The 14,118-nt window shown below is 35.2% G+C and overlaps 1 protein-coding gene across 1 annotated transcript; it reads right to left on the minus strand.

The window, feature by feature from the left end:
* Positions 1 to 338: 338 nt before the first annotated feature.
* On the minus strand, positions 339 to 10,997 carry LOC132841391 (carbonic anhydrase 4-like). Its single transcript, XM_060863745.1, has 11 exons — positions 10,913 to 10,997; positions 8,907 to 8,951; positions 8,620 to 8,784; positions 7,842 to 7,987; positions 7,349 to 7,441; positions 6,718 to 6,784; positions 5,957 to 6,117; positions 5,663 to 5,818; positions 2,171 to 2,316; positions 1,982 to 2,064; positions 339 to 748 (listed from the first exon to the last, which is right to left on the minus strand). The coding sequence occupies exons 1-11, from the start codon at positions 10,971 to 10,973 to the stop codon at positions 339 to 341; spliced, it is 1,533 nt and encodes a 510-aa protein (XP_060719728.1). The 5' UTR covers positions 10,974 to 10,997.
* Positions 10,998 to 14,118: the final 3,121 nt, after the last annotated feature.

The following is a 14,118-nucleotide window of genomic DNA, read 5'->3' on the forward strand; positions in this document are numbered from 1 at the left end:
TAAAATATGAATATAGAATATGAAGGATCAGTTATGTACATAAAGTGTGGGAGTACAAATAACAATATTATGCTTTTTGTGCAATATACAGCAGCAGTAGTGTGTAATATACAGATGATTTGATGACTGACAGTCCTGATAATGCAGTACTTATGATAAGAAGCAGTGAGTATAATTATGGTGAGTTGTTGATCAGGGTGATTGCCTGGGGAAAGAAACTGTTCCTGTGTCTGGCAGTTTTAGTAAGCAAAGTTCTGTAGCATAGGTATCTGTAGAAATAAGTACAAATGAAGCATAAGTACCAGAGACTGACATTGTCATCGGTTGTTTTCTTAAGATTATGCATAAACACTGATGGCGTGTCGTTTCGCATAAACAATGATGGCATGCAGTTTCGCATAAACACTGATGGCGTGCAGCGCTGCATAAACACTGATGGCGTGCAGTTCCTCATAAACACTGATGGCGTGCAGTTCAGCATAAACACTGATGGCGTGCAGTTCTGCATAAACACTGATGGCGTGCAGTTCTGCATAAACACTGATGGTGTGCAGTGCTGCATAAACACTGATGGCGTGCAGTTCCGCATAAACACTGATGGCGTGCAGTTCTGCAAAAAAACTGATTTTGTGCAGTGCTGCATAAACACTGATGGAGTCCTCAAACAATAGACTCTGACTCTTAGTCTCCAGTGTCAGAGTGCATGATAAATTAGTTTGTAGTTTCTTGGTATCCTGATAAGCAGCAACTTCAAGAGAAAGCACAAAAATGGAGGCTACTTTTTATAGCTGCTACAGTGTAAGTGAAAACAGGAACTTGCTTATTTCATAGTTGTTCCACAGTGTTCAGCAGAACTAATATAAGATATAAAAGACTTCATGATGTGCTTTTTTAGGAAAATAATAGCAGCGTGGGTCATTATTCCTCACCAGGCTCTATTTTGTTTCTTTTGTGAAGTTAACAACACAATAACACTTCAGCTTGCTATGTTACTTTTATCACTTTAAGGAAGATGCAAAGATTTTTTTACTATAACTTTTGAACATTTGTATTATTCTATAATAATTATATTACTTGCAATAATGAAGGAAATATATAAATTGTAACAGACTAAATTTCATGCTCTTAGCAATTCAGTTTCTTCCTCTTTATTTTGTCTCGAGGCTATTCAAACATTTGTACTCTACAGAAGTCCTAAGAGGCCATGCATTGTTTTTTCTTTGTCGTTTTGTCATGATAATGACTTAATTTTCTCATGATTTCTGCATAAAGAAAGCTGTGATGGATAGTGACCCTACTGCGGTTAATCCAGCCCTGTTTCTGAAAGCACATTTAAACTAGCCACACATACTGTATATTGTAGGTGCGCTGAAAGAGGACAATAAATGAATACAAAAATGATAATTTTTTAATAAATGCATGACAAAACAAATTGAAAACAATTTGACAGTATTTATGAACATAAAGGCATAACATTTTAATAATCCATTATATATTAACAATGGGGTACATGTAGACATCATGAGAAAATTGACAAAAGAAGAAAGAAATCTAGTAATCCATGGCCTCTTAGGTCTTCCGTAGTACTCAGTGTATCTGTCTATAGCATTACAAGTACTCTACAAGGATGTTGTTTATGATAATGTTACAGGCATAATAATAGAACAGGCAGGGTGATAGGGCTGAAAACTAGGAGTGGAAGGGGTTAAAATTTACAGTATCTGACAGACGTGAGTACATCCCTCACATTTTTGTAAATATTTTATTATATCTTTTCATGTGACAACACTGAAGAAATGACATTTTGCTACTGTGTAAAGTAGTGAACAGTGTACAGCTTGTATAACAGTGTAAATTTGCTTTCCCCTCAAAATAACTGAACACACAGCCATTAATGTGTAAAACGCTAGCCACAAAGTGAGTACACCACTAAGTAAAATGTCCAAATTGGGCCCAAAGTGTCAATAATTTGTGTGAACACCATTATTTTCCAGCACTGCTTTAACCATCTTGGGCATGGAGTTCATCAGAGTGTCAAAGGTTGACACTGGAGTCCTCTTCCAGCTGGTGGATGCAAGGAGGAACAGGAGGAGCACTGCCAGAGGCCTGCAAAATTACCTCCAGCAGGTCACAAATGTGCATGTGTCTGCTCAAATGGTCAGAAACAGACTCCATGAGGGTGGTATGAGGGCCCGACGTCCACAGGTGGGGGTTGCGTTTACAGCCCAACACAGGACGTTTGGCATTTGCCTGAGAACACCGAGATTGGCAAATTCGCCACTGGCGCCCTGTGCTCTTCACAAAAGCAGGTTCACACTGAGCACATGTGACAGAGGTGACAGAGTCTGGAGACGCTGTGGAGAACGTTCTGCTGCCTGCAACATCCTCCAGAATGACCGGTTTGGCAGTGGGTCAGTAATGGTGTGGGGTGGTATTTCTTTGGAGGGCCGCACAGCCCTCCATGTGCTCGCCAGAGGTAGCCTGACTGCCATTAGGTACCGAGATGAGATCCTCCATCTACCAACGCCACAATGCACCACAGACTGTCCAGGAGTTGGCAGATGCTTTAGTCCAGGTCTGGGAGGAGATCCCTCAGGAGACCATACACCACCTCATCAGGAGCATGCCCAGGCGTTGTAGGGAGGTCATACAGGCACGTGGAGGCCACACACACTACTGAGCCTCGTTTTGACTTGTTTTAAGGACATTACATCAAAGTTGGTTCAGCCTGTAGTGTGTTTTTCCACGTACATTTTGAGTGTGACTCTAAATCCAGACCTCCATGGGTTAATAAAATTGATTTTCATTGATAATTTTTGTGTGATTTTGTTGTCAGCACATTGAACTATGTAAAGAACAAAGTATTTAATAAGACTATTTAATTCATTCAGATCTAGGATGTGTTGCTTAACTGTTCCCTTTATTTTTTTGAGCAGTATATATATATATAGAGAGAGGGGGGGGGGGGGCATGGTGAGAGTTATTGCACATACAGTACAAAAAATTATTAAAAGTTCTAATTAAAATAAAACATTGAATGTGTAATATCTCCTAATACACCACTTCATAACTGCATACATTGAAAGCACTAGGGAGCAGCTGAAAGAACAAGCATTCTTTATACACAAGACAATGAACTTGAAACTTTTTTAGTAAACATTAGATGTAACTAAAAACCAGTAAAATCCACAGTGACACACTGAGGCGTGATTTATAAATAAGTAATCATCTTTGGCTTGCTGACATTGACTCCTCATGGTGTCAAAAGCACACCAGTTCTGGTACCAAGTTAGTGTTGAAAGTTTACTTGACATTTGCAGCAACTTGAACTGAATGAAAGGAAACGAAATGAAATGTATTGTGTGTGTGTTCATACTAATACATTTGTAAATAAGTTTATCTATCTATTTTTATTATGTTTACTATCCATCTATCCACACAGCCTGTTACTGGTGCCTTACATTTTTGATTACTTTTGCTGCACTTATTGATCATCCTCTTTCCAGATCATCTAATTTCTCATGTTCCACTCAGTCCAGCAGATTGTAAAAGAAAAGAAAATCACAGTGCAGCACGGACCAGGCCTAGACTATATAATCAATCAATTTCTTTTAGGGCTGGCAATTTTTCTCTTCAACATTTTTTTTGTTGTCAGTAATTGGGTTGTATTTTTTTTTCCCATCTGCTGTAACAGGAACTAATTACAAGGACGTTCCACAACATTAAATATAGCTAAGCAGATTGAGAGTATGACATTGTTTAATAAATAAAAATTGTTAACATGACACAAATTAATGTTCTGTAGGAGAAACGCTCTAAACCCAGATTTTGTGTTAATGAAACATTTTAAGTGGTCATTACTTATTCTTTGTCGTTTTTTTGTCACTACTAATTCAAATTAGTTGTTTGCACTATTCGGATGAAATATTGAGTGCAATGATCGTGTGAAGCAGAGACAACGGGGGAAGAGAGGGGAGGGGCCTGAAACAGGATGTGACAATGCGCTGTCTGGTCCTCGGCGTGCAAACCGGGGATTTTTGAAAGCACTTTGAAACGGTGAATGTAAATAGTCTAATATATAGAAATCTTTCTGACAATAAATGATTACCCTAAAACTGATGTTAGTTTAATGTTAATAAGAAGTGTTAATGTGTCAATCGATGCTAGTATTTTTTTCTCGTTTTCTCTCTGTTCACATTAACATGAGCTATTTCTGTCAGGTCACATTTAATAACATTAGCCAGTGTAATATGTTAGAACAGTTACAACGTTTGTATTTCGCTGGCATAAGTTTTTTTTTCCTTGGTTCATATAAGCGTGTGTAAGTTATGCATGTACGTTACACGTGCTTGTCGCTAAAGCTAGCATATGTACATAAAACATTAGTAATGTGAACTAATGAATTTCAGTAAAGACTAATAATGTAAACTTGATTTGTCTATTGCATGACTTGAGATTCTATGTTCAAACAACTTAACTTGTTTAGTTTTATCCTGTGTAAAGACTAAAATGGTTTAGTGCAACGGGCTTTCTCGAAAATCTCTAGTAATGTCAACTAATTCAGGTTAAGAGTGCACCAGGTTGCACAGATGCACTAATGTGGACTAATGTACTTAAATCTTTAGCTCTGTGTTGTTCTCTGTCTTTGTTCTAATGTAGCACCATGGTCCTGGAGAAATGTCCCATGTCTCTATGTACTGCATCAGCTATATATAGTTGAAATGACAATAAAAGCTTCTTGACTTATTCCTGATTCTGATTAGATCATCTGGAACACATTGTGCTATAGATACACAAACTACAAATAAAAACTATCTACGACATAAAACAGCCCTGATTTGTCAACCCCTGGCCCAACTAATTGTCTGGCCATTTCACCACTAACACTGAGAGAACCTCAACACAAGTGCATGAGACTTTCTTACACAAAAGCAGTTTGCAAACACAAATAATTTTTATTAATAAATACCAAAGTGGTGGTGTTTTTTTTTTTTTTCTTTTGCATCTGTAAAACATTTATTTAACATTAGTACAAAAAACATTTTTTTTCATTTTCATTGGCAAACAAAGCCACCAAGCTGGATTCTACAATGCCATGACTTTCCATTTATTTTTTTTTTCTAAAAAAAGTCTAAAAAATTATTTTTTCTATATGAGTCTAAAAAGAAAATTTATAATATAATTTTTATATTGATAAAAAATGAAAATGGGTCCCACAGACCCGAACACCATACAAGGGTTAAGGAATAAAATGTAATTGATATTAAAGTACTTATAAAAAGTATGTTCAGTTGATTATTAATCTGGTATTATTAATAATGTATATAACTCTTCAAAAATAATTATTATCTATTTATAAATATCTATTTGACTAAAAGGAAGCATCCTCAACAAAAGAACAAAATAAAACAATTCTGAAAATATGAACAATGTGAACAGAAACATACCCACAAAAAAGAACAAATAAACTTTTTCCTTTCAACTACTTTCTCCTTTCCTGCACTCATAAGAACAAATAAAACATTTAAAAACTTTCATAAAATATCATCTATGTGTTCAATATTTTTGGTTCTCTAGTTTTGACAATTGAGCTGTTTTGAGGAACTTTCAGTCTTCAATCTTGACTCTAGTAGAGTTGATTACAGCTCAGAGTTGTACTTACACTCAACAGAATGAGAGTGAAGCTTAACACTACAACAGATTCAGCTGCACCAGAGTGGGATCTATACACAACCCGACCTTTCCGAGGCTGCACTGGTCTGAATGTGTTCACCAATGGCTTACCATCTTTAGACTTCAGGTCGAAAAAGGCCGCAAGCTGTAAAAGAACATGGAAATAGAGAAATTCATACATAAATACATAGCTATTTTAAACTACATTACCATACAATCACTACTATCACACAACCAGTGAGTTCTTCTTCAGACCTCTGACAGTGTCAAAGATAAGTCTTACCTGAGCTTTGCTAAGTGGAATAGGCTCCTTAAACATGGTCCATATCACTGACTCAGAACAGCCCGGGATGGTTTGAGAGCCTTCATAACGATAGTAGTCCCTCAGCTTCATCTCAGACAGGATCAGTGTGTTCAAGGAGATGTTAAGATCTGTGTGGCTTTCTAGAATAAAAGAATAAAAGAAATGTAAGTATTTACATGTGAAGTCATAGGAAATCAAATCCCTTTCTTCATATCCATTTCCATTCATGCAACTATCCAATCAGCCAGTCATATGGCAGCAGTAATCATAAAATCATGCAACTATAGGTCAAGGGCTTAAGTTAATGTTCACATCCAACATAAAATTAAGGAACAAAATCTGATCTCTTTGGTTCTGAGTGACTTTGAGTGACTTTGGCTGTTGCATTAGTGGTTTAGTGCACTGCTTGATCTTTCTCCAATCTTAATTGTCCAGTATTTCCAGTGTAGCCTCAGATCATCTGCTGATATATCTCGTTTATTTCAAGGTGTTCTGCTTTCTGAGAGACTTTATGCTTTTCTCTTCACTATAACAACAAAGAGTGGTTATATGAATTACAGGAGCCTTCCTGTCAGCTCAAACTAGTCTGCCCACTCTCCTTAAACATTAACAAAAGTTCTTGACCCGTATTTGTATGATTTGGAGGTTGTCGACTGTTGAACATGGGCACAGGACAGCACAAAGAGGCAATGAGATCGCAAGTTTCAAGAAAAGCATGTATCACATTGAAAAATGCCTACCTGCATCTTGCACCTTAGTTACAGCTGCAATGAAGGTACTATACTCCGTGTTTTCAGTGGCTGACTCCTGCCATAAAAATTACATTATATATTTTATGTATAAGAAAACAAATTCACATACAGATGTGTGACAGGAGAAACTGGGGGCTCTGTTATAATGTGAGAGCATTGTGCTACCAAGGTTTTGGAATAAAGCCAATCTTTTCATACAGTAGCTCATAGAGTGCGATTCAATATTTTGATGCAGCAGATAAAAAGTGTTCACACTTGTTAACTCACAATCTAAGTATTCACACTGCATGAATGACAGTGAATGGCGTCATTGCATGAAAGCCAAGTCAAATCAGTCTGAAAATGATGACAAAAATGTAACGTGCAAATCTTGGGCGTGATCATAATGAGAGTGGTCATTATCAGGTTGACTCTTCCCCATTCACAGGGTTCACTAAATGCTTTTATATGTATGAAAATGATGCAATTGTACACATTGGAAACTTAGGAAAAATGTTCATTCCTCCTTTACCTCCTGTTGCTTTTCTTACTGTATATGATGGCTTAATATTAAGACTCATTAAAAATATACAAATTACAGTGAATTGGTTTCAATTACAGTAGACACTTAAAAGCAAACCTCAAAGAAGAATCCCAAGATTGCTTGTCCAGTTACGTCATTCAGTGCTTCATCTACTGTAAGGTATTTGTTCTTTATATGCAGGATGTGCAGCTGAAATAGAGGGAGACAGAGAGAGAGAGAGCGAGAGAGAGAGAGAGAGAGAGAGAGAGAGAGAGAGAGAGACTTCATCAAGAGTAAAACACCTTTATTGTTAATGTACATTAATGAGATTTCAACCAAACAACAATCCATCTCAGTGTGGTAAATTCCTACACAAAATCATTGATTATTTTCCTATAAAATTGTCCAACAAGTAACATTTAATAGTGAAAGTCTTATGCGTCTGTTGAAGGTATGGTGTAATACCATGTCTAAACAGATATTTAACATCATCATATAAACAACATTCATCTTGCTAAATAATGCCTTATTTGGAAAACAAAACAAAACAAAACAAACAAAAAAAACACGATCTTAGTAATCAGTGTGCTGAGGAGTATCTTGACTGTACCTCCATGGGATAATGTTCTCCATCAAGGGTGTGTTCAGACCCAGGGCTGCTACTGCTGCCCCAGTGGAACTTCAACTGGACAGCATTATAGGTGTTTGAGAGATTTCCCCCACTCAAAGTGGCTCCAGAAGGAATGTCCAGATAAACTACAAGGAAAAAGTAAAGTGTAATAAATAGACCTGCATTTCCATAAAAAAAAAAAAACATTGCTCCTGCAAGGCAATGAAAGTTGCCAACATGACATTTAGAGATAATAGAAGAGATTTCTTTGAGTATTCATAAGTTTAAATGCTTTACAGAAAACAACTTGAAAACTAGACAAGACCAACAAAAATGCCTGCTGTATTACAGCTCATAATGCTGTATGCACCAGAAGACACAGCTCCCTTACTAAATGTTATGAGGACACATTTTTAGACTACTGTATATGAGCCCAAAAAGAATGTTATAATATCCCTGCAAGAACTTTGGTCACACCGCTGATGAAGGACTGCTGATTAAATGCCCCTGCTGATTAAATGCCCCCTACGGAATTTGCATACTACACTTAATTTTTACTACATCAGCTACATTTGAAATCTCTGCAGTTAGTTCCTGGACTGGAGAACCCAGCGAAATCCCATGACGATATGTTGTAACACAGCCCACCAGGTTTCCTTTTCATGCCTTCCTACACACCTGTCAATCTTAGGAGTGCCCACTTGCTTTCCATATATTTCCCCATTTCCAGTCTTATCACTCTAAAGTACATGAAGTGTATAGAAATGTCCAGGATTACCAGTTTGCCCGTTATTCTTCAAAGTGCTGGTAAACGGCTGTCTGTAGCCAGTGAATTTGAATGCGGTAAGACTGGACTCCTTCTTAGTCTTTTTGGTCACTATGTTGATGGGAGATTGTTTATTACCACCACAAACAGCATTCACCTCATTCCAAGCTGCTGGCCCTGCAAACAACAGAAAAATAACAAACAGATCAAATGTTAGCTGGTAAAAGTTGAATAGATATAAAAAATGTTGGATTACTGGATATAAACATTGTCTGTCATGCTCACGTGTCTATTATTACCTTTGCAAGGCTGTTCACAGGACATCTGGGACTGGTAGCACCAATCTGCATGAAGAAAACGTTATACAATAAAAAAATGTTTATTGTAATGTACAATATATTTACTTAAACAAATGCTCACAACATACAAATGTTATGATAATATGGATAAAAAGGAGAAGCAGTTCAGAATAAGAGAACATGACCTTGAGTAATTCAGAGAAATGAATGTTAAAAAAAAGTACTTATTTTGGCACATCGAACACTGCTATTACTTCTTTAACCCTTACTCTATTTAAACATACATACATGCTGAAGGAACTAGTTTGTGATTTCTTGCATGCTTGCTGAACTCTGGTAAGCCATCTTAAGTAATCTGTTTCCAAAATTTACTTTGTGGCTATAGTGACAATGAAACAGTTTATAATAGCACTTGAAAGATATATTGCAATATCCTGAGGCCTTTTCATACATAAATGACACTCGTTTAGAATGTACACTCCGGTGCTGTGAACCATACCATCCCTGCTGGGTATAATAATAATAATAATAATAATAATAATAATAATAATAATAATAATAATAATAATCTTACATATACTGTATTGCCTTGCTGATTTTCAGTGATTTGAACAGACTTTATAAAACCTAAGGCTAATTCTATATTTTTTGTTATTGAAAAGTAGTGAGATGTTACATGTTTGAGAGCAGAAATAGTCGACTCTTATTACAGAAAAAAAACAAAAATTATTACAAAAATTATTACAAAAATTGCAATATAATATATAATATATTTAAGCAACACTGTATATGTGATTTTTGTATATGCAACCTAATGTTGTATCTTGCTAATAATTGTTTTGTAATTATCAATTTTCGGTAATTCAAGTTAATGATTATCATCAGCTATATGTTATATTTCAGAGAAGACATTCACAATACATTAGTATTCCGTATGAATTTTCAGATGTCAAAAAAATTGTAAAAACGTAATGAAATTTAAAATTCACAAAAAGTAAAAAAAAATTAAATAAAATAATAAAATAATTATTATAAAAATAAACAAATAAAAATAAATATATTATTTATATATAATATATAAATATTATAATTATATAATTTCTATTTTAATTATATAATATAATAATATCTAATTATTATAATAATATAAAATATAATAAATACATATAATATTTATTTATATGTATATATTATTTATATATATAAAATATATTTATTATTATTATATTATTTTTATAACATTTTATTATAAATATATATATATAATTGTATATATTATAAAATATTATCTTTAATATTTTTATAATAATATATATGTATTCGGAAATATTATAAAATAATTCTCTCTCATTCATTTTCTACCGCTTATCCGAACTACTCGGGTCACGGGGAGCCTGTGCCTATCTCAGGCGTCATCGGGCATCAAGGCAGGATTCACCCTGAACGGAGTGACAACCAATCGAACCCCCGACCCTGGAGGTGTGAGGCGAACGTGCTAACCACTAAGCCACCGTGCCCCCTATAAAATAATTAATAATTTATTATTTTAATAATAATAATAATAATAATAATAATAATAATAATAATAAATATATATATATATTTATATATGTATTCAGACACATTCAAAATACAATAATCAGTCTTTTTTTTGTTATAAAATAAACATTGTTGTGGTCAATCCATACTAGAGGTTCAAGCTGGCTTTTGTGACTGAACCACGAGCCTGAGGTAAATTATCTATGCTAGCTAATTAAATTAGCCTTAGCTAAATAGATTAAAAAACGGAGTAACTATAGTGAATAAATGACAAAAACCGTGACATATCTGTTTTTTGTTTGTTTGTTTTTACAATAACCGATAACATATCTGGGGAAAAATGACAATAAACGTTGATTGACGATATATCTGAATATCTAACGGCATATTTAAACAATACTGTGGTAAGCTAACTAGTTAACTAGTTAACTTGTCATGAGAAAAACCTTCACTTTCACGTCACTCACCCTCACAAATGCAGGATTTAAAAACTAAAGCTAGAAGAGAAATCAAAAGCAGACGCGTCATATTGGATGATTTCCAGAACTTTCCACAAGGTGTCTCAACTAACCGATAGGTTTGAAAGTGATTCTTCACAGTGTCGATTTGGCTCTTTTACGTCAGCATTGACAGGCGACTCGCATAAGACAAATGAGTCGCATATGAGTCGTCTCATATACTTATTTTAGTTTAGATAGAGACTCGTTACTTTGACTAAAAACCTCACAGGCTACAAAGATGGAAAATGTCACAAATCTTTGCAGGGATTAGAGAAAAAATGGAAACGAAATTTTTTTTGGCATTCTAAAGATTCGGCTCTTTTTGATGAGGTGAGCTGAATGATCTGACTCCCCGAATCGATTCGTCTTCACTACTTCACAGACTTTTGTGTTCCCGCCTTTTTTTTTTTGGTTCATTTTCTTTAAGGGTTTTTTTATACTGTACTTAGCCTATGTATTATGTATGTAGTCTCTGTATTAGTCATACTTTATTATTATTTTAGTTTATCCCCCAGTGTTCTAATCAGTGTTTAACTAATTTTAACACATTTGTGTTCTTAAAAATAACAAAAATATATTTTGTTCTCAGTACATTCTTGCTGATTTCACCTAGCATGCCTAATTTTAGTCAACAGTCAACTGCTACCTCCATGAAAATCAGAATCAGAATCAGAATCAGATTTATTGGCCAAGTGTGTTGACACACACAAGGAATTTGGTTCCAGCAGTTTGTGACTCTCAAAGGTACATAAACAACACTATACTATACAAGAAAACAATGCAGACAATGAGATACAATATAGACAGAATGAGTATAAAATATGAATATAGAATGAATAAAATATATAAAATATGAATATAGAATATGAAGGATCAGTTATGTACATAAAGTGTGGGAGTACAAATAACAATATTATGCTTTTTGTGCAATATACAGCAGCAGTAGTGTGTAATATACAGATGATTTGATGACTGACAGTCCTGATAATGCAGTACTTATGATAAGAAGCAGTGAGTATAATTATGGTGAGTTGTTGATCAGGGTGATTGCCTGGGGAAAGAAACTGTTCCTGTGTCTGGCAGTTTTAGTAAGCAAAGTTCTGTAGCATAGGTATCTGTAGAAATAAGTACAAATGAAGCATAAGTACCAGAGACTGACATTGTCATCGGTTGTTTTCTTAAGATTATGCATTAACACTGATGGCGTGCAGTTCCGCATAAACACTGATGGCATGCAGCGCTGCATAAACACTGGTGGCGTGCAGTTCCTCATAAACACTGATGGTGTGCAGTTCAGCATAAACACTGATGGCGTGCAGTTCTGCAAAAAAACTGATTTTGTGCAGTGCTGCATAAACACTGATGGAGTCCTCAAACAATAGACTCTGACTCTTAGTCTCCAGTGTCAGAGTGCATGATAAATTAGTTTGTAGTTTCTTGGTATCCTGATAAGCAGCAACTTCAAGAGAAAGTACAAAAATGGAGGCTACTTTTTATAGCTGCTACAGTGTAAGTGAAAACAGGAACTTGCTTATTTCATAGTTGTTCCACAGTGTTCAGCAGAACTAATATAAGATATAAAAGACTTCATGATGTGCTTTTTTATGAAAATAACAGCAGCGTGGGTCATTATTCCTCACCAGGCTCTATTTTGTTTCTTTTGTGAAGTTAACAACACAATAACACTTCAGCTTGCTATGTTACTTTTATCACTTTAAGGAAGATGCAAAGATTTTTTTACTATAACTTTTGAACATTTGTATTATTCTTTGGAGGGCCGCACAGCCCTCCATGTGCTCGCCAGAGGTGGCCTGACTGCCATTAGGTACCGAGATGAGATCCTCAGCACATCTGGGACATCATGTCTCGCTCCATCTACCAACGCCACATTGCACCACAGACTGTCCAGGAGTTGGCAGATGTTTTAGTCCAGGTCTGGAAGGAGATCCCTCAGGAGACCATACACCACCTCATCAGGAGCATGCCCAGGCGTTGTAGGGAGGTCATACAGGCACGTGGAAGCCACACACACTACTGAGCCTCATTTTGACTTGTTTTAAGGACATTACATCAAAGTTGGTTCAGCCTGTAGTGTGTTTTTCCACGTACATTTTGAGTGTGACTCAAATGGGTTAATAAAATTGATTTTCATTGATAATTTTTGTGTGATTTTGTTGTCAGCACATTGAACTATGTAAAGAACAAAGTATTTAATAAGACTATTTAATTCATTCAGATCTAGGATGTGTTGCTTAACTGTTCCCTTTATTTTTTTGAGCAGTATATATATATATATATATAGAGAGAGAGAGGGGGGGGGGCATGGTGAGAGTTATTGCACATACAGTACAAAAAATGATTAAAAGTTCTAATTAAAATAAAACATTGAATGTGTAATATCTCCTAATACACCACTTCATAACTGCATACATTGAAAGCACTAGGGAGCAGCTGAAAGAACAAGCATTCTTTATACACAAGACAATGAACTTGAAACTTTTTTAGTAAACATTAGATGTAACTAAAAACCAGTAAAATCCACAGTGACACACTGAGGCGTGATTTATAAATAAGTAATCATCTTTGGCTTGCTGACATTGACTCCTCATGGTGTCAAAAGCACACCAGTTCTGGTACCAAGTTAGTGTTGAAAGTTTACTTGACATTTGCAGCAACTTGAACTGAATGAAAGGAAACGTGTGTGTTATGTGTGTTCATACTAATACATTTGTAAATAAGTTTATCACTTATGCACTTATTGATCATCCTCTTTCCAGATCATCTAATTTCTCATGTTCCACTCAGTCCAGCAGATTGTAAAAGAAAAGAAAATCACAGTGCAGCACGGACCAGGCCTAGACAATATAATCAATCAATTTCTTTTAGGGCTGGCAATTTTTTTTGTTGTCAGTAATTGGGTTGTATTTTTTTCCCATCTGCTGTAACAGGAACTAATTACAAGGACGTTCCACAACATTAAATATAGCTAAGCAGATTGAGAGTATGACATTGTTTAATAAATAAAAATTGTTAACATGACACAAATTAATGTTCTGTAGGAGAAATTAAAAACTTCATAACTAGATACTGAAATTCAAGTTTTGTGTATAATGCATTACAGTGAAGATGTATTTTTATTATTTTCTGTAAATAAAAAAAGAAATGGCAGATTC

This window comes from Tachysurus vachellii, chromosome 26, assembly GCF_030014155.1.
Source record: "Tachysurus vachellii isolate PV-2020 chromosome 26, HZAU_Pvac_v1, whole genome shotgun sequence".
NCBI classification, from domain to species: Eukaryota; Metazoa; Chordata; class Actinopteri; order Siluriformes; family Bagridae; genus Tachysurus; species Tachysurus vachellii.

Excerpts from the sequence above, each read along its gene's own strand:
- LOC132841391 (XM_060863745.1), bottom strand. The coding sequence starts at position 10,973 with ATGACGCGTCTGCTTTTGATTTCTCTTCTAGCTTTAGTTTTTAAATCC. Across the intron at positions 8,952-10,912 it reads TAAATCCTGCATTTGTGAGG|ATTGGTGCTACCAGTCCCAG; the intron begins GTGAGTGACGTG and ends TTCTTCATGCAG. Across the intron at positions 5,819-5,956 it reads TTCCACTTAGCAAAGCTCAG|CTTGCGGCCTTTTTCGACCT; the intron begins GTAAGACTTATC and ends GTTCTTTTACAG.